General features: G+C 43.2%; 1 protein-coding gene across 2 annotated transcripts in view; it reads right to left on the bottom strand.

The window, feature by feature from the left end:
• Positions 1 to 21746, bottom strand: part of DNAH9 (dynein axonemal heavy chain 9) — a 367658-nt gene that overhangs the window by 328731 nt on the left and 17181 nt on the right. For both annotated transcript variants that reach the window (XM_083148325.1, XM_083148326.1), the window contains exons 3-6: positions 13716 to 13909; positions 10860 to 11018; positions 8936 to 9066; positions 362 to 573 (exon numbers count right to left, since the gene is read on the bottom strand). In XM_083148325.1, the coding sequence (XP_083004451.1) occupies positions 362 to 573; positions 8936 to 9066; positions 10860 to 11018; positions 13716 to 13909 (696 nt within the window). The remainder of the gene's footprint in view (positions 1 to 361; positions 574 to 8935; positions 9067 to 10859; positions 11019 to 13715; positions 13910 to 21746) is intronic.

Genomic DNA, 21746 nt, shown 5'->3' with positions numbered 1-21746 from the left:
GCTATTGAGGACATCCAGAAGACAAGGCAGCAGGTGCTGCTGGCAAAGTGTCTTGACTTTGCTACAATTTGTGTATTGAAGGCCACTAGCATGTAATCAAACAGGGCCACATATACCAAGTTTGAAAAGTGATGAAATGGAGAGTGATAAACCAGCTCTTAACTACCATGTCACAGGCTGTGTTTGCAAAATGACAGGTAGGAGCTGATTGGTTGTTGGTTCATCACTCTCCATTTTCTCACTTTTCAAGGCTTAGTACATCTCGCCCATAGCCTCTAATGTGGGACTGACATTGTTGGTCTGTCCCTCATCTGACCACAGCCTTTTCTTTGAACATTGCTGAGTGCAGCAGCTAACTTACCTGTTGGATGAAGAGGTTGCAGATTTCCTGCATCAGGACTATAATCCGTGTGGGGGTGTTGTAGTATTTGGAGCGAGACCACACCAAGCAGAGTATATGCAGCAGAGGAGCAATTAAGGGCTTCACCTCATTGAATTCAACACTCTCTATTTCATCAAAGTGGGGCTGAAGAGGCTTCAGGTAAAGATTAATATCCTGAGCTTCTGACAAGGCTGGAATGAAGCAAAATATAGGGATGATTGAATTACAGATTAACATATATGAAGAAGCCTTTTTTCTCTGCTGAAACAATACTCAAGAAAATGCAGCCTATGAATCCAGTAGACACTCTCTCTGAACACTGTTTTAGTCAGTATTCTATCTGGATTTATCTTTAGTTCTGTATCCAAGTCTAACACAATGGGATTCAGGGTCACTTTCTATTTGATTTCGACTATATATTCTAAATTGAATAAAAAGTTAATCTGAATCACACATGTACAGCCGCATTCAATGCCGATTTGATCCTTAATAGATCAGGATCGGTACTTGTTTCCTAGCACGGCAATGTTAGCCGATGTTATACAGTTTTAAATTGTATACCATTGAATTGTATGCCATTGTATGGCATATACAATGGTATATGATTTTAAATTGTATAAGCACCCTAATGGGTGTTTTCAATGTTAAATGTGCCCCCTATAAGAAAAAATTGTATAAGCACCGTAATAGGTGCCTACAATGTTAAAAGCAACGCCACCCGTACTATTAACGGCAGCGGTGGTACGCATCCTCTGACCTTTTCATACCCCCACTATCCACGTCGGCGAGGAGTTGTTTTTATATAGTGTGGCGAGCGCAGCGAGCCCCGTGAGGGGATGCGGAATACATGTGAAGTAATGAGCGTACCCTCGCTGCGCTCGCCACACTATATAAAATCAACTCCACGCCGACATGGATAGTGGGGGTATGAAAAGGTCAGAGGACGCGTACCGCTGCGCTCGCCACGCTTCAGGTTGGCGTTGATAGTGGCGTGGGGGTGCATTTAACATTGTAAGCACCTATTAAGGTGCTTATACAATAAAAAATCGTATATCGTATATCGACCATTTAGCATTGAAAAAACCCATTAGGGTTAATTTAAAATTGCATCACATTGCATTGTATGCCATTGTATGCAGTGGCGTAAGTTCGTTCCAGTTGCCCGGAGGCAAGATATATATTGGTGCCCCCTCCACACACATACAACCCTATATAACCTTATATAAAATATATATTTCTGTTCAGCTAGCTAGATAGATAGATAACACATATATATTTCAGAACTCAGCCACAGAAGCAATATTGTTGGCTTTTGCATAACTGATTTAAACTTCCACGGAGAGGAGAGGTGCCCACCTTGGGAGCAGGAGCCCGGCGGCAGATGACTCCATTGCCTCCCAGAGTTCTGCCTCTGATTGTATGCCATATACAATGGTATACAATTTTAAATTGAATACAATGCCATACGACTGAATATCGTGGGCGCCGTGCTAGGAAACAAGTACCTCAGGATCAAATGGGCAAATAGACTTTATAGTACAAATCTGTACTATATAGTCAAAATCAAATCTGTTTTGCTTGCTGTGCGACTCGATCAAATGGAAATAGAATCGCTCCTTGTGCAAACACCTTAAATCTAAAATGATCTACAACCATCACCATGTCATGCCCAATTTCATCTCCACTTTGCCATACAATGCAAGTAGATTTAGCTTGGCTCTAATCTATATTATTTCCTAGAAAACATTCCTAAATATGAGCCCTTAACAAATCTTCAAATAACTTTTCCATGACAAAACTATACTTATCTAAAAATACCAGAAAGTGACCTTAAGCACTCATTTGAAAATTGGTACCATATAATAATTCTATCTTTTTATTAATCCATCAGTACCATACCAGGGCTCAGTATTATTTCCCAACTCAAAATACCGACGGTCAAAATACCGACATGTTCACACTGCCAACATGGTAAAAAAAAAAAAAAAACAACACTGTTAAAATGTCAACATGTTTTATTTGTACCTATGTCAACATAGGTCAACATGGACACCGTATAAGTATGCCGCATCGCCTTGCATGGCTCACGGCTTCAGATACGGTGCCTCGGGCGCTATACCCACTTAGTCCGCAAAGTAAGTACAAATCTGTTTCAATGGAAAATATATGAAAAACCCATGTCGAAGTTTTTGACATGTTGATATTTTAAATGTTGGTATTTTGACCATGTCTGCTAAATGAATTTTGGGTATTTTCACTGTCGGTAAATTGACTGAATCCTCCATACCAGAATGCAGGTAATGCTTAAAAATGTGAAATAACGGTTTAGCAATAATAAGAAAAAAAACTCTCTGCGGGATGTAAGCCTTTTAGTCCAGATGCTTTATTCACATTCCAATTGCCACCCAAGACTGCTGCCAGTCACAGTGGTACATTGTCCATTGAACCCTTAAAATTTTAGACTCAAGACTTTCCTGTTCTCTCAAGCATTTCACCAATATCCATTGTTATGCTTGTTTTGTGTGCTGTAAAGGAAAATGTAAAGCACTTTGAGTCCTATTGGGAGAAAGGTGCTATATAAATAACATTATTATTATATTATTAATAATAATAATAATAATACATGTGATACAGTGTAACATTATTATACAGTACAATATCAACTTGTTTCTGGGGCAGTCATTTACAAGACAGGGTTTTGTCTTGTAAATGACTGCCCCTTTAAAAAAACCTCTGAGTTCAGCAGGCACCCCACAGGACCCCGGGCTCAGATGCTATTACATTTGGCCATTGGTGTTCACAGACTATAGAATTTTATATATGATTTCTCCATATCTCCAGTAACAAAGGTCTATTTATCTATTCTTAGGGAACTAATATTTTCAGAACCTTTTTTTTTTGTCCAATCCATTTATGAATTTTGAACAATACAAAGAACAAAACAGCGCAATATATCAGGCTGTAATTGACAAAATAAAATACTTAATTTTAATAGGAGCTTTTTAGAATTAACGGTTATGGAACATCAATACATAAACAAGATGAATAGTTCATCTGGTAAGGACAGGGATGAAAGGGAGGTAGAGGAGCTGTTAGAGGAATTAACTGCTCTCTGCATAGCAGCCACATAAATGTAAGATTAGTGAAGGTGTAGAAAGAAAATGAAGCGTTAATAACCAAGCTAAACTCATCTAAACTGCTCCAAGTTTACTAATGTGGATTGCATTTGAGAATCTAATACCCCTTTCACATCCCAAAGAGCAAGGTCCCACCGGGACTTTGAAATGGTTCAGTCCCGATGCGACCCTGCATTTTGGTCTGTTCACATCCCCTCAGCAAACCAGCAATATTGCCGGTTCGCTGACATCACGTGGGGGCGGGGCAAAGTGGCAGAGCTGGGTCGGGGGAGGAGGCCTCTCCATAGCGTGAACAGGATTAGGGTTGCTCGACCCAATTAACTTGTACACACCGCAAAGCAACACGGCAACGAACTGGTATAAACCCTTCTTTTTTATCAGTTAGTATTGCCGTGTTGTTACTGGTTTGCAGGACCAGGTAACCCCTTTCACAGCGCATCACTTACCGGGTTGAACTGGCAAGAAACCGTCATGAACCCGGTAATTAGGTGCAATGTGAAAGGGGTATTAGGTAGAAATACAGGATATATGGAAATTTACCATAAGTTTTTCAATGTTTGGTAAGGTTTATCTTTCAAAACAAAATATTTACAATGAATCAGCCTTGAACTTATAGGAATATAGAGGTGGCTAATGTTGCTTCCTAGGAAATCTGTCTAAAGGGAAAATAATTGTTAATACAGTATATCGCTTTATCATATTTTAAAGATAGGCTGGGGGGGGGGGGGGCTGTAACAGAAGAACATCACAGAACATGGGAAACCACAGATGGAACATATATGATCCAGGAGGCATTTGCATTGCCAGGGGGTTTTGAGGTCTTCTAAAGGAGTGTAAGCCAGTATTTATTAGATCTACTAAAATGAAGCAGAGTTCTCAGAGCGGAGAAGTAGAGTGTTTTGGTACCATTACATAATGGAGGGTTGGTAAATGGGTGAAGAATTGGGAGTCGGGAAATATTTGTCCTGAAGTTGGAATACATGGTACCTCCAGGGCATTATCTATCTATTTTCAGGAGCTTCCCGGCTATTACCAAAACAAATGCCAAAACTTATACTTATCAAGACTGGAAGCAAATACAGTGTTGCCCCCAGGTCGTTATGTATTTAGTGGTAGACAAAGTTAACTACAGCCAGTGCTGCATAGATATAATTGAATAAGATGTTCTGAAAAAAGTGCAGGATATCAGATAAAGGGGCATATTTCTGAAATAAAATTTGCGGGATATAGGCAGAAAACAGCTGTATCAGCAGGAATAGCAGACTAATATTTGCCATGGTATTTCAGTTACTGCTCACAAAAGCAGCACCCATAGGTTTCTATGAACGCATATAAACTGTCAAATTTAACAAGATCTAGAATAGTTTGATCCTGGCAGCAAATACCATTTTCAGATGGCATGTGTCAATGTCTGATTTGCCTGGCTTCATAGCAGAGCCCAAGGTTGAAATATGTCTGGAGGCCGTGTGGAGGAATCTATGAGGTATGGTGAACTATTCATCATCACTAAAATGGCCGTTTACACATATGGAAACACCAATTTCCACATTTTTATGTAATGGGCCATTCATCATTATAGTCAGCTAACTCTGAGAACTTTTTCAGAGTTTGCCTGTGAGAACAAATGCCATTGGCAGATGGCACTGGTTCTCAGAGTCAGTGTCTTCCTACAGGAAGGAGTTCTGCAGATGCGAAAAAAGATCCAAGTTTATCTCTCCGTTGCCTCCACATTGTGTGACCAGCAGATTGCTTATCCATGACCTCAGTCATACATGTGAAAAGCTGGCAATGGGGATGGAAGATAATGCCGCTTTTAAAGGACCAGCGTTACTGACCATGGGCACAGCTGTTTTTCGACGCAGCTGCCGTGTAAGGGGTACTAAACATGGTATGCTTTTTATTGTGGTTACATCCTTTAAGTATTATATATATATATATATATATATATATATATATATATATATATATATATATGTGCCTTTGGAGAAAGTGCGCTATATAAATTAAACTTACTATATATTTATTTCTTTAGGGGCTACTGTAATGCTGTATTGCACCTATGTATGTTATTATCTTTCATGATGCTACTGTTTTGGGAGCCAACACCTACAAGTGTGTATATAAGCTCAGTGAGGAGGGCAGTTCATTGGCCCCGTCCTGCAACCCATGAACCTATGATTAATTTACGTTTGATGAATTGACCCCCTCCCTAAGCACATAGGTGTCAAAAATTACAGAAGAGTCCCCCTGGATGTGATCACTGACTGCTTTACTTATTATACTCCCGAAGTTGAGTATAATAAATCAATATTGTATTGGGTAACTGTTGTGGTGGTTTCTTTGCTGTATACTTATTCCTTGAAATATAAATGAACATTCCCACTAAGAACACTGTCCTTGCTCCAGAGCAAAGCTAAATTGCTCCGGTTATAAGTATCATCCGTCGCAACTCATGGTAAGTTGAATACTTAATCATCAGAGTCCATCCGGCCCCAATGGAGAGTATGGCCCTTAGTAATGATTCTGGACCTAGATGGTAAATGGAACTGAATATAGCTCACGGATAAGGCACAATGGAAAGTCTCAGATTGCCAACAGGAATGGCAAATATGACCAACTCAGGGAACAGTGGACAGTGCCAGTGGAACTATTTGCAATAGTCTTTGTGGTAAATATAGTACTGTCAGAGACTCCTGTAAAGTGATAGTGAATGGAACCTGGAACACCTGACTGTTTCAGCCATTAATAGTGTAGATGGCAGGAGCCTCTGAGCAGTGCTTACCACTAAAGAGTACTCTGGAGGTCTGTCACCAAATGCAGACTGAAGTGCTTGGTGAAGTACCACAGGAACATGCTGGAGAACAGATGGAGACTAGCACTGAGATGATCTCTGATAGACTAAAGTATGTGACGTACCAAGAAGAACAGACCAGCTGCAGGTGCAACCAGGATTCCACAATCGACTTTTAATGGCTCTGGGTGGACTTTCTGATTATTAAGTTGCACAGTTTTACTGAGGACCCAAAGGGCAGCATTCAATTGTTTTTCACCAGCATTTCAGCTCGCTATCCCCAGGGGTAGTGAGCTGAAATGTGTAAGTGAGTGGCTAACCTTGACCATAACGAGTGTGATAGGCGCAAACAAAATTAATTGAATATCGCCATACTATCTACCATCATTTTAGTGCGGAGATAACAATTGACTACCACCCTTGATGTTATTCAGTATGGCTCAATGAGGACCAGATGTACTAAGCTTCAAAAGTGATAAAATGGAGAGTGATAAACCACCAGCCAATCAGTTCCTAACTGCCATGTCACAGGCTGTGATTGAAAAATGACAGGTAGTAGCTGATTGGTGGTTTATCACTTTTCAAGACTTAATACATCTCACCCTGAATCTTAAAGCATAGACAATGCATACGAATCTATGGATATTGTTCAGTTTGGCTGGCTAGTACTAGAGAAAACACACAGCATTATATGATTGTGGAGTCAAATTCTGGATACTGCAGACTGGTTCTTAGCAGGCTGGATACAGCAGAAGTTGTACTGGCAATGAGCAATGGGCAAGAAGAAACTTATATCGGGTGTCCTGGCTGATAGAATATTGAAGTCATGTGCAAGAGATCTGTACTGGAATTGGTTAAGCAGGGGTCAGCAGATGTCAGGCAAGATGGCGTCACCAGCTCCACATAAAAAAAAAAACTTAACCTAATAGTATTACTTGGAACATGACCTGGCAGCTTTAGAAAACAGATACTGCCATAAATACTATGGGCACAATGTATAAATTACTGTAAACAATTTTCGCAGGCTTCATCACATTTTGGTGCCCCTCTACCATGCCCCAAGTCTCATGATTGTTGCTTTCCTTTTAGGTAAATTAATTATAGTAAGACACTATCATTAAAAAAAGAAAATTAAGGGTTTACAAGGCCCCCTTCCTCCTTCACAGACCTGGTCAATATTGCAAATCGTGCTTCTGAATTGAAACATTTTGGTATAGAGGTGAGTCCTGACTGGAAGGCATAATGATTTTCAGGATTTCATCCATGCTTCTTCTCACCTCTAGAATGCCATTCCTTGCTCCACTAGACTTTCAGCTTCTTAGCCTTGAGAATTCACTTAACTGTTTGCTTCTTATAATATCCCCTCCTAATCAGGGGTATTCATTTATTCTAGTTCCCCGTAGGCAAGTCGGAGTTTGGTGCCCCCATATAAAAAAACAGGGACCAGACCTTGTAGTAATTTGGCAGTGCTCCAACTATGCTGTGATTTTACCTGCAGAAATAGCATCCAACAGCGAGTCCCATCTCACAGTCCAGCAGCAATTGCGGGTGTACCATACCTTGCTGCAGCACAGGCTGAGCTGTACCAGGTGGGTGCCCTCCAGTTCTCTATTGCAGGTGTTAGCAGGGCTCCTGGGACAGAGCCAATTAACTCTGAAGCAGCAGCAGGAACGCTGTACAGATATGTTGGAAGAGCAACGTTCACACTTGGATACCTACAGGTGCCTCTTCTGAGCTTTAAGCCTGGAGGCAGCCTGTCTCCATTGCCTCTGGGAGCAACGCCTCTGCTCCTAACTCTAATCTTTACTCTCTCCTCAATGTATTCACCAATATCCCCTATAAATAGTGAGCTCCAATGAGAAGGCCCATTAGCCTTTATCTTCTCTATAGAATTATGCTAGATGCAGAAATTAATTATGTAGCTATGAGAATTTATATACATTAGAGAACCGAGGTGGCGCCTAACATATAAACGAAAAGGTAACAATAATAATAATGATAATAATAATAGGCATCCAATCTGAAGATCTCTTTACTTAATTTCTATCATAAGAGAGAGAGAGGAAGTGCTAGTAGAAGATTACATGACAGGGAATGTACATCAGAAGTAAAGCTGGGTAGACACTGGGCGCTATATATATCGTCAACGATATGGACGATATCATTGATGATATTGCGTATATATTGTCCAGTGTGTCTAGTCAATATTGTTAATGATGTTGCGTGGCCGACCCCTGTCGTTTGTACATGCAGCTTGTTGACGTCTCTGACTGATATCGTCAATAACGTTCTCCCGCGGCACTGCCGATAGTTATATAGCAGCATCCGCAGGCTGTGTATCCAGCATAAAACACTTTTGGTGATATTTAATAGGATGAGAGATTCAGAAAGTGAGAGATTTGGTAAGAAATCTCCAGTTTTTTTAAAGCGGCAATCATTTACAATGCAAAGTCAACTGGTTTTGCAGTGTAAATGATTGCCGCTTTAAAAAACCTGGGGATTTCTTACCAAATCTCTAACTTTCTGAATCTCTCATCCTATTAAATCTCACCCTTTATCTGAATCAACCATACATTTTATAGTAATAGGACTTGGAATCTGCTTTGAGTCTAGAGGACTCCATACCTGCTACAACATCCCTGAACAATGCTTTGAATGCTGGGAAATAGCTGCTTTGCATTTTATCTAGCAGCTCTGCCATCCTGCGTACTTTATTTGTTTTTAGTTGATTATATATACATTCCAGGTCAGCATATCTGAAAAGTGAAAAAATAATAAATTAAAATAATGATATAATAAAACAACACACAAACCACCCGCTGTTCTGTATTCTTGCCATATAGTAACTTATCAGAATAACTTTAGATGTGTGCTACCTTCAGTTGGATAGGTAACCTGCATAGCTTGTTTATGAAACAATTTGGGCAGGATGTAATGCCACCCGTGTTCGGGCCTTGCCCCAGAACAGTCCAGACACGCCTGCTATATCTGGACTGCTTCCCAAAAACACTGTGTCGCCGCCCCCGCAAACACATTCCCTTGCATGGTACCGAGGGGATTTGGCGGGGCGAGGGGTGGCGGGCGTTCGGCGTTTCCGCACTCGGTAAGCAGCGATTTATGCTGCTTACCGAGTCAAGCTGAATCAGGACCTAAATGTCTAACTTGATATACACTATACCGACCATCCAGGTGTGATGATGCAAAAACAAGACTTTTGCAGTGTACATCAAAATAAGTCCATTATAACAAAATATGTGGATATTGCAGAGTACTGCAGCCTTCATTGAAAGTTCATAAAATAAATGCAGTTGCCATGGTGTCAAAATTGTATGGTATTTGTTTATTGAATGCAATCACAAAAAAAAATCAAGCGCTGTATACAGTATATAAGACATTTTGGTACTTGTTTCCTAGCACGGCGCCCATGGCATAGCATACTTAGTGGTATGCGATATTCATGCTAAATTAACAGGAGTGCTTGTACAATGAAATATCGCATAGCATTGCATGCCAGCAAATGGCATGTGATGCGATTTTTAATTGTACAAGCACCCTGATGGGTGCTTACAGTGTTAAATGCACCCCCTTGCCAACGCCAGCCCGAAGTGTGGCGAGCGCAGTGAGCCCACAAGGGGCGGCGGTATGCGTCCTCCAACCTTTTCATACCCCCACTATCCACGTCGGCGTGGAGTTGATGTTATATAGTGTGGCGAGCGCAGCGAGCCACCGAGCCCGAAGTGTGGCGAGCGCAGCGAAGGGTGCTTGTACAATAAAAAAATCGGATCGCATCGCATACCGCTATATTGCATGCGATGCAATGCAATGCGATTGTATAAGATGTAATACAATCAAAATCAGGGGCCCGTGCTAGGAAATTTTAATTAGTTGTATTAGTGTTTAGAAGCCAAATAATAAAGAAAACAGCAGCAGACTCCTAACATATGAGGAATGCTACCAGACCGCAAACCCAATACAAAGTATCAGCAAAGAAAGGTGAATGGGGCCTAAGCTAATGTAAACAGGTGTGTATATTTTTGAATCCAAGGAATAATACAATCAATATAATTGCTATTTATTAAAAGAACGGTTGTTCACCATAATACCAGGTGTCCACCTGTAGAACAAAATGATGTATCTATGTAGATTAAACAAGACATTACCGTACACATGCAAATAAAATAGTGTATACAACTACAGTTCATGCAGCATTTGTTATTATTACAGTATATGTGTTTATATAAGCAATGACCATTCCATAAAATAGTATCCATAATGGAAGTATGTCTTGGATTGCTTGTGTAGCCAGGCACTGGAAGGCTTGCTGGGATTGCATGGGATATAAATTGCATGCAAAAGGAAGGTGCCAGGCATTTTAAGCGAAGGATCACAGACGACTTCTCCTTGGGGAGAAGTCGCCGCAGTGTATGGGGGCCTTTAGTTTACAATATTTGAATGTGATTGTATAAGTGTATTTGTGTGTATGTGCACATGTCATGTCAGTCCTGCGGCCAAATGGTGTCTGATCAGTTAGGATTCATAATTACTGTACCTGTTTTTCCAAAACTCAAGCTCCACAATGGGGTTTGGGTTCTTTCCATGTAAAAGCTGCGCAGATGATTCTCTCTTCAGTACTCCTCGCACCTGATGGCTCCACTGAATGATTGCAGATTCAATAGCATGGATGACTGTCTTGTCTAAATGGTCGCTGCTAGGGAAACAAGTTGGATGTATAACATTTATTTCATGCCCAATGTGCTTTTGATACGATCAGTATCAGTTTTACAGGACCTACTGTACATATCACTAATCTGTTCTTTTGCAAGATTTTGTTCCCCCACGACATAACTCTCACTCTGGCGCTTCCCAAATACCTGTGTGACTTGCAGCCCCGCCTTCTCTAACACATTTACAAGTGAACATCAGTACCTTCTACAAGAAATGTTATATTAAATTCCCTTAAAGAATATGTGATACTGTGTGCATTTGAATAATTGTACTTTCCTTACAAATACACTGCAGATAAACTTTGATGCTGGGCATACACTATAAAATTATCTGGCAGATCATCTACCAGTTGGACTGAAAATCTGGTAATGGATGAGAACAAATATCACTGAACCATTTGCTCTCAAACACCATAAAACTGACAAAACTGTTGTTCAGACAAAGTGGTTGAATCTGTGATGTAACCAATATATCTGACCTCCAGGTTTTGTCCATTATCCGGTGTTGGGAAACGATTGATTGTCATTGGCTATCAAGCAATATAAGGTATTAATGTCAGTCAGTAATCTACTACAGCTAACTAATAAGATATTTTATAGTTATTTTACACTATGTTGTGACCATCCGGTAATATATTTCACCACATCAACCTTTAACACTATCATCTATGGCACAAGGAATTTCAGTAGAACACAGTAATTGATTTTTCACCCTCATCTGCTATAGTCAATTCACTGCACCAATGCAAAAAAAGTAGATTGATTTAAAAATGTAAAACAATATACAGGTCCTGCCTATTAATGCTAAGTATATATTGCAGCTATATACTACCCCCAAAAAACTTTGAATACTGGTTAAAAATTTCTAGTCCTGGACAGGATAGGTAATCCAAGAAACGCTTAGGTTATGGTTCGGAAGTTCCACTCAAAGATCAGGAGCCATATATACCTATGGAAGTTATACTGAAACTATTCCCTACCAAACTGTGACAATGTATCACGAGGCAGAGAAATGTGAAACTAGTTAAAATAAATAAAACAAATATTATGGTTTTGAGACAAGGGCTAATTATACATGCATGCAGAGAGTTGCACATGAGAACATCAACCTTCACTTCAACCACTTCCATTCCCTGTGTACCCAGCACATACAGACACAGATGAAAGGGTTGACATAATGAGGCCCGGGGAGCATTTCTTAATATTATCAGTCTATCCAAACAGAATTCAGCTGCTACTGGCAACAATTCAACTTTTTAATGTTCCTTTGTTATTTGATTTCTAACGTATCAATAAACCACATTTCTAACAGAGTCATATAACTGAATAAAAACAGAATCAACATAAAACGCTAATCAATACCTCCATAAACCAGATTGCACAGTAACACAATAGTTCCAATTAGCCACTGTAAAATGTGATAAATATTTCTATTGCTCAGCATTAGTAATGTCTTTTCTAAGCTGATGATTAATAGATGGCAAGTAGTGTGTCCCTGCAGCTGCGGCAAGAGTTGTTAACCTTCTCTCCACCAACACATACACAGCGTATGGGTCATAGGGTCGACAGCACCAAGGTCGACATGCATTGGATCGACTACTGAAGGTCAACATCTCAGAAGGTCAACATGGGCTTAGGTCAAAAGGGTCATTAGGTCTACAAAAGCATTATGTCAACATGGGGAAGGTCGCCAGTCAAAAGGTCAACATTGGGTTTTTCACTTTGGGTCCTGAATGTCGACACAGTCAACATGGACATTGTATCGGTGCACCACATCCCCTCTCATGGCTCCCTGCGCACGCCATGTTTTGAGCACAGTGGCTCACTATGATCTGCACACTATTTTATTCTTCCACCACGCCCTAGTGCAGGGCTGGGCAACACCGGCCCTCCAGATGTTAATGAACTACACATCCCAGGATGCCTTGCATCAGTTTCAGCATGGCCACATAGCAAAACTAATGCAAAGTATCCTGGGATGTGTAGTTCATTAACATCTGGAGGGCCGGTGTTGCCCAGCCCTGCCCTAGTGGATGGTCGGCTCAAAAAAAAAAAAAGAGAAAAACCCCAATGTCGGCCTTTTGACTGTTGACCTTCTACATGTCGAACTAATGACCTTGACGACCTAAGCCCATGTTGACCTTCCGAGGTGTCGACCTAGGCCCATGTCGACCTTTAGTGGCAGACACAATGCATGTCGACATAATGACTAGATGCATACACAAACTGCTGCTCTCTTACAGCCAATTCAACTCAGCAATAAGCAGATTAAACCTGTCTATCAGAGTCAATTGTATTCTATTTGAGTGTGAACTTTTTAGGTTTAAGGCCTGTATACACTGGGCAATATCGCTCAGTGTAGCCCTTCTGAGCTACATTGCTCATTTTAATGCCCTGCATATATGCTGTATGTGACAGCCGATACATACTCCAGCAGGGTCTTTAATGACCCCTTCATCGTTTGTGCATGTACAGACCCGGGAGCAGATCGTTAACAAGAGCAGAATGCCTTGCACCTCCCCATCACTTGCCAATGCAGGGTCCCCGCTGCCACCAATATCAATCACCCAGGGTGAAATTAATTTTTGAATGATATATAGATGATCAACATAAAACCTTCCCAGAACAAATGAATAGTAATGTCCCCTTGCATATGAGGGGACACAGGTGCCATTGCTTACTTCTCACGGTCATAGCTGATGTACTCCACTTTCTCTGAACCTGACGGTAGAGGGAGCAATGTCTTCCCACGGACCTGACCCACCATGACAAAGACATTACTTTTCAAGTTGTCCACATTCCGTATTACATCCTGGGACACAACTTGAGGCCAATTTTGATGATTCTTCTGGTTGCCCAAAATTGGGACCACAATCTGCAAAAGAGAAGACCATTATATGTTGGCTATGACGACAACTCCTGGAGCTCCAACAGACAATATATATTGTTGATCAGGATTTTATATGCAGTCTCCGCTTGGAGTATTCTCTGACAATACAATCCTGAAGCTTAATGTATATCAGGGCACTCGACCACAGTTGTGTTTCTAAACCTTGTTTACAATATATAGTTCTAACATGTATAATCCCTGTCCAAAAAGTAGTAGTTATCCTCGGAGTGACACCCCAGGTAGGAAAAAGGAACTGCGCAGGTTTGGAAAGGTGCTGGGTGTATAACCACTACCTCATATTTAACTTCTCTGGTCTTTAATTAATGAAATAAGCATCATATAGTTTATGGAGTCCAAAATTACAAAAGCCAAACCTAATAACAGGCTCACTGACAGATTCCAAGTGTTTTAAACCCCCAATACTGCCATCAGTAATTAACACAATTTTATTTATTTAAACATAATATACTTAATTAGGGAATGTTAAATCAAGTTCATTAATACTGTTAAGTTTTGTAAAAGTTCCCAATTTAAAAAATCATGTACAGAAAGAATAAAGAAATGATTTCTCCAATGCATATGCAGTTGTGACTGAAATAGTCCCCTTACTTTTTATTACAGTTGTGATCGAGACATATTAAAATTCCTATTGTTATTAATGCATTGCAAGGAAACAATGCATATAAATAAGCAATAAACGCATATTTATTTTTTATGATATGAAAAGAATAAATAAAATAAAACAAAACATATTCCATCTAGATGAGCTTTTCTTAAGAAATGGAAGTGATCCATGTTACTGCACTATGCCATTAAGAGAAGCTCATTGTGCATCTGTCCAAACATTAATTTCCCATACTTATTTCACAGGAAAAGCGCTTAAAAACAGCGTCTCAAACATGTATTTATAGCAACAGTGCCATCTTGTGGCCAAACTCAGAAAGGAGAACTCTTCAAACCGTACATTCTCAAAGCCTTTTTTCAGGTTAACGTTTTGTCAGTTTTGCAATACAGCACTTATGTAATAAAAAAGTGAACAATACCAAAAGGTCTTCAAAGGCTGACATTTTCTCCAGAAAAGTGTATGCAATCTAACCAGTAAAAGAAAAGTTTATATTATTTCTCTTTGGTAGAAACACAGATTGAAGACTTGGTAACCCCAGCTAAATGGGATACTGTCATTAGGTCTACACCAACTAGGTCAACAAACATTGGGTCGACACCACTAGGTCGACAGCCAGCAAGGTCGACATGGGTCTAGGTCAACATGGGTCAAGGTCAACACAAGCATTAGGTCGACACGAGCATTAGGTCAACATGGGCTAGGTAGACAGTCAAAAGGTCGACAGTCACAAGGTCGACATGGGGTTTTTCACTGGGTTTTTTTAGCCGACATGCGGTGCACTTCAAACTGTTTCCATGTTGACTGTGTCGACATTCAGGTAAAAAAAACAGTGAAAAACCCCATTTCGACTGTCGACCTTGCCCATGTCGACCTAATGCTTGTGTCTACATAATGTATTGTCGACCTTGACCCATGTCGACATTGACCTAGTGGTGTCGACCCAATGCTTGTCGACCTAGTTGGTGTAGACCTAAAAACCCACACCCAGCTAAAGAGAGAGAGACTGGTCTTTTTTAGACAACTGAAAGAAATGTTGTATTTGCAGGTATTAAAAGGTAGAGGGGGGTAAGTTTAAAGCCATTTGAAGGGAGAAGTGTCTCTAGTCAGCAGACCGTGATATCACAGACTTGAGACATGTGTAGGGAGAGCGTTCTGAGCAAGGCTGCTTCACTCAGAACGCTTCCCCTCTTTCAGCACACAGCGCTGCACAGAGCTGTGTGCTGATCGAGGTGTCAGGGGCACTGTTCATTGTTGAGAACACTGGCCCTGACCGATTAATAACCTGCAAGATTCAGACCCGTGGGGCTACGCATTTGAAATGCTGTGCGGGCTGCACACAGCGATATTTAACCACTTTCTGTTCAATTATTTTGAAATTATGTAAAATCGCTAAGAAAATTAATGAATATTGCTCAGCGTGTAGAAGGCCCTACACACGGAGTGATATTCCACCACTTTCTGAGCGTTTGTACATCATTTTACTACATCACTCAGAAAATGGTTAAATATCGCTGTGTGTGCAGCCCACACAAAGTTCCAAAATGTTTTTGTTTTATTTTTTGCTAAAAACCTACTGGCTACATCGTAACTGGCACTACTGGGGAAATAACATGTAACTGGCACTAAATATGTGCAAGGACATGATTGCTTGGTATTCAAATTCAGTGTCTGAGATAGTACACAAACTTTGTTTAATGGTTTAAAACCTTGTTCCATGCACGAATAAAATATATTTGTGTGCATTTCATGTGTTCGATGGGTTTATACAACATATATGCAAGATACCTTAAGATACCTCATTCCGCAGCAGGGTCATGGCTCTCTTGGAGCCGAAGGCTGTCCTGTGCAAGCGTCTGCTGGAAGGAAGCTGAGGATGTACTGCTGAGCTGCTGTGATATACGCATATAATGGGCTGCCCCCATCCACTTACATTGGGTGCCGTTTGTTGAGGTTGAATGGAGTTGCTGGTGCAGAAAGGAAAAGATGCAGGAAGCGGGGGTCAAGGGGCACCAGGCGCGGGAGGAGATGAGCTGCGCGCGTAGCATGACGTCAGGGCAAGGGAGTGACAGCCGGCGCCTGGAGCAGAGAGTTAGAGTAGCCGAGTGAAGAGGCACGCTGAGAGAAAAGCCGGGTGCCTGAGGAGACAGGAGACGGGAGCAAGTGCTGCAGGAGGCGCATGAGGCTGGGAGACCTCCGGCAGGCAGAAGCTGGGATGCGCAGCCACAGACCCGGTCGCCGGGGACAGAGAGCGGCAGTGACCAGAGGAGAGCCATGGAGGAGTGACTTGCGTGGGCGCCTGGAGGAGTGCGCCACACCTGCTGAGACCGGAGTGACGCTGATGGACAGGGCAGCTGGGGGCAGGAAGAGAGGGGGCAGGGGTGAACCAAATCTGCCGTATAATTCATGGGGTGCTGCCAAGTGTGCTGTATTAGTCCAGGGGTGACGCTAAGTGTGCCATATCAGTCCAGGGTGATGCTAAGTGTGCCATATCAGTCCAGGGGTGCTATTAAGTGTGCTGTATCAGTCCAGGGGTGCTATTAAGTGTGCTGTATTAGTCCAGGGGTGATGCTATGTGCCCAGGGCCGGTGCAATGTCCCTAAGCACCCTAGGCAAATTTTCAGTGTATGTCCTAACCCCCCCCCCCCCCCCCATACCTGGCACCTCATGAGAAAATGCTGAAGCCACCGCTGACGTCCATGCTGCGGGGGGAGTGCTGCAGGCGGCCACCGCTGACCTGCTCCATGGGGGGGGGGTGCGGCAGCTAGCCGAAGTCACCGCTGAGCCGGACAATCATGCAGGGGGGGTGCTGCAGGCGGCCGCCGCTGACCTGCTCCAAGTGGGGGGGGGATGTGGGAGCTACCCACAGCAACAGCGGCGCTGAACCCGACATCCATGCTGGGGGGGGGGGGGGGAAGTGCTGCAGACGGCCACCGCCGTCTTGCTCCAAGTTGGGGGGAGGGATGCGGGAGCTACCCGCAGCACCCGCTACGCTGAGCCTGACATCCATGCTGGGTGGGGCGGGGGGAGTGCTGCATGTGGCCGCCGCCGACCTGCTACACACGGGGGCGTAGGCTACTCATGGCTGGGGTCGGGAGACATACTTTCCCTGGAGATAGTGTGGCCTGAGATGATAAATGGGCTGGCGGTGGCTGTATTACTGCTCCTTGCGTGGCGTGTGGCTTCTTTCCAGCAACTCAGTGCCGCCCTCCAGTGGCGGGCGCCCTAGTGGTGGCACCTAAAGCTGCCTAGTGGTGGCGCCGGCCCTGTGTGTGCCGTATCAGTCCAGGGGTGATGCGAAGTGTGCCGTATCAGTCTAGTGTTTATGATAAGCGACACAAGTGGGTGGCACAGTTATCTAGCTACTTCGGTGCAACCTTTTGGCCCAAAAACAATATTGTGAGGTACGAGGTGTTCAGAATAGACTGGAAATGAAGGTTATTGAGGTTAATAATAGCGTAGGAGCAAAAAAAAAAAATAAAAATCTGCGATTTTAGCAGTTTTTTATTAGAGATGTGCAGCGGCCACTTTTTCGGGTTTTGGTTTTGGATCTGGATCTCCCTTCGTGTTTTGGATCTGGATTGGCTTTGGCAAAACCACCCTTGCGGGTTTTGGTTTTGGATCTGGATTTTTATGAAAAAAATGCAAATAATGGCTAAAATAACAGAATTTGGGCCTGTTTTTGCCCCTAAAGCATTATTAACCTCAATAACATTAGTTTCCACTCATTTCTAGTAAATTTTGATCACTTTACAGCTCACAAAATGGTTTTCATTTACTGTAGTTAGGCTAAAAGGTGGTACTTGTGTACAATCACGGCTCCCACGATGGGCCTCGTATACGGAAAAATCGCATCGCATGAGATCGCATGCGATCTCATGCGATGCGATGTCATTTTTCACTGAAATTATGGACATGAGTTGAAATCATGTAAAATGCACCCCAAATGTAATTTTTCACACTGTACCACCCCCACTATCAACGCCAACCCGAAGCGTGGTGAGCGCAGCGAGCCCGCGAGGGGCGGCGGTACGCGTCCTACGACCTTTTCATACCCCCACTATCCACGTCGGCGTGGAGTTGAGAATAGAAAGTGTGGCGAGCGCAGCGAGCCACCGAGCCCGAAGCGTGGCGAGCGGACGCGGATACCTGTGAAGCCCGCGAGGGGACACGGATACCTGTGAGGCCGCGAGGGGACACGGATACCTGTGAAGGTATCCGCGTCCGCTCGCCACGCTTCGGGCTCGGTGGCTCGCTGCGCTCCCCACACTTTCTGTTCTCAACTCCACGCCGACGTGGATAATGGGAGTATGAAAAGGTCGTAGGATGCGTACCGATGCGCTCACCACGCTTCGGGTTGGCGTTGATAGTGGAGGTGGTACAGTGTGAAAAATGACATTTGGGGTGCATTTTACATGATTTCAACTGATGTCCATAATTTCAGTAAAAAATGACATCGCATCGCATGAGATCGCATGCGATCTCATGCAATCGCATGCGATTTTTAACAAAAATGCATAAAAACACGGTAAAATCGCATCGCATCGCATGCCACTACATATGGCATGCGATGAGAGCCGTGAATGTACACAAGTACCCAAAAGGTTATACTGAGGTAGCTGGATGACTACGCTAAGCGACAGCAGTGGGCATCACATACATGTGGACCTTCCACTTCCAACCTGGCACATCTTGGAAGCAGAGCGGCACTGCAGGGGCAGACAGGGTGGCAGTTTAATAAACTACCCCAAAAAAAGAGAAATGCTCCAAAGAGCAAAAAATATAAAGAGGTGCAAGATGAAATTGGTTCCTTTGTTTGATTGTACTACCAGAAGGGCTACCATCATTCTGAGACACTGTACCATCAGTCAGAAACAAAGGCCAAGGCCTTAGCCTTTCCTTCCCACTGCGTGTGGTGAATGGCATATTGCCAATTTTATGCTTCTCTGTAGGTAACTTTACCTGTTTGGATTTTTTATGGACCTTTGTAAAATGAAATTTCTGTTTTGATTTCACATGGCCTCTAGGCCTTTGACCATCGGCCTTGTCATGACTGGTGGTAGCAGCTTCAGCACTTCTATCAGGTTGCTGATCTCCCACTATTTTCTCCTCCATCATCCTCCAAAAATGTGTTTATTTATTACTTTTATTTATTTCTGTTACTTTATACTGGACACAGCCTGTCACACTGGACACAGCCCCTGGACACTGCCCGTCACCCTGGATACAGCCCCTGGACAATGGACACCACCCCTGGACACAGCTCATGTACACTGGACACAGCCCGTCACCCTGGACATAGCCTCTGGACACCGCCCCTGGACACAGCTCCTGTACACTGGACACAGCCATCACACTGGACACTGCCCCTGGACACAGCCCATCACCCTGGACACTGCCCCTGGACAATAGACACCGCCCCTGGACACAGCTCCTGTACAATGGACACAGCCGTCACACTGGACACTGCCCCTGGACACTGGACACAGCCCATCACCCTAGACACAGCCCCTGGACAATGGACACATCCTCTGGACACCGCCCCTGGACACAACCGTCACACTGGTCACTGCCCCTGGACAATGGACACAGCCCGTCACCCTGGACACAGCCTCTGGACACCGCCTCAGGACACAGCTCCTGTACACTGGAAACAGCCGTCACACTGGACACTGCCCCTGGACACTGGACACAGCCCCTGGACACTGGACACAACCCCTGTACACAGCCCCTGTCACACTGGACACAGGCCCTGTCACACTGGACACAGGCCCTGTCACACTGGACACAGGCCCTATCACACTGGACACAGGCCCTGTCACACTGGACACAGGCCCTGTCACACTGGACACAGGCCCTGTCACACTGGACACAGGCCCTGTAGCCCCTGTACATTGAACTTGTGTATAGTCAGCAGCCCCTGCGTGCAGACCCTCATCGAGTGAGCACTGCAGCACCAAACAAAAGTGCACAGCACAGAGCACAGATCCCAACCACCCTCTTCCCTCTCATATAATGGAGTGAAGATGGCGGGGCGCGCATGTGTCTTATATAAAATCCAGATCCCGTGAGAATCCGACAACGCGATGATGACGTTTTGCCTCGTTTTCGGTCCAGAATCGGGCGGGAACTGCTGAGTCCGGACTCGGATCACGATGTTCGGGTGGGTTCGGATCTCAAAGATCCGGACCCGCTCATCTCTATTTTTTATTCTTTTTTCAAAAACAAAATCAGAACCCAAAACCCATAAAATCCAAACACAAAACGTTTAGGGGGTGTTTTGGCAAAACCCATTAGAACCTAAAACCTGAAAGTAATCAGAACCCAAATAACGAAAAGTGACCGGTGCACATCCATAATTATTATTATTAAACTTTAGATATTTATATAGCATGCACTTATAATGCAGTGCTTCACATCAGTAAAGCAATAAGTTTTGGGTGCTAGACAAATATCAACATAAATTATCAAACCATGGGTGAAATTTAATAGAAAGAGAGATTTAGAAAGTGAGAGATTTGGTAAGAAATCTCCAGTTTTTTTAAAGCGGCAATCATTTACACTGCAAAATCAAACCGCTTTAAAAAAACTGGAGATTTCTTACCAAATCTCTCACTTTCTGAACCGCTCACCCTATTAAATTTCCCCACATGTGTTCTCCTCTCAATAATGAATACATTGCAGTGCCATATTCCAAGTTACAATGCAATAATTTGGGGGGGGCCTTAAACGTGACATCATTAAGCCCCGCCGCCATGAAGGAAAGTTTGCCTATATCCGTGGAGGAGGCGGGGCTAAATGACACGATTAGGGCCCCGCCCCCTTCCCCAGAGATCTGGAGACATAGGGTAATTTAAACGCTGCGGCCAGGGGGGGGGGGGCGCAATCAGAGGGGGGGAGCGGGGGTCCCCCAGAATCCGGGAGGGTTGGCCACCTTTCCGTGGGGCTGGGAGGGTGACCCGATTTTCGGGACCCTCCTGGCCATTCCGGGAGGGTAGGCAACCCTGACATATTCCATTATAAAAAAATATGGTTTAGAAACATACACAATAAAATCATCAGTTTAAAAGTATAAGCATTGTAGAAATTACAATTATAATCAGATTTGCCAATATTGGAAACATAAAATATAAAGAAGGAACTCATATGAACTTAGTAATTACTCCGGAAAAGTTTCAGACCACTGAACAGGCATTTAAT

Source organism: Crinia signifera, chromosome 6 (assembly GCF_055691185.1).
Source record: "Crinia signifera chromosome 6, ASM5569118v1, whole genome shotgun sequence".
In the NCBI taxonomy this organism is placed as follows: domain Eukaryota; kingdom Metazoa; phylum Chordata; class Amphibia; order Anura; family Myobatrachidae; genus Crinia; species Crinia signifera.
This window is presented reverse-complemented; position numbering and strand designations above follow the sequence as displayed.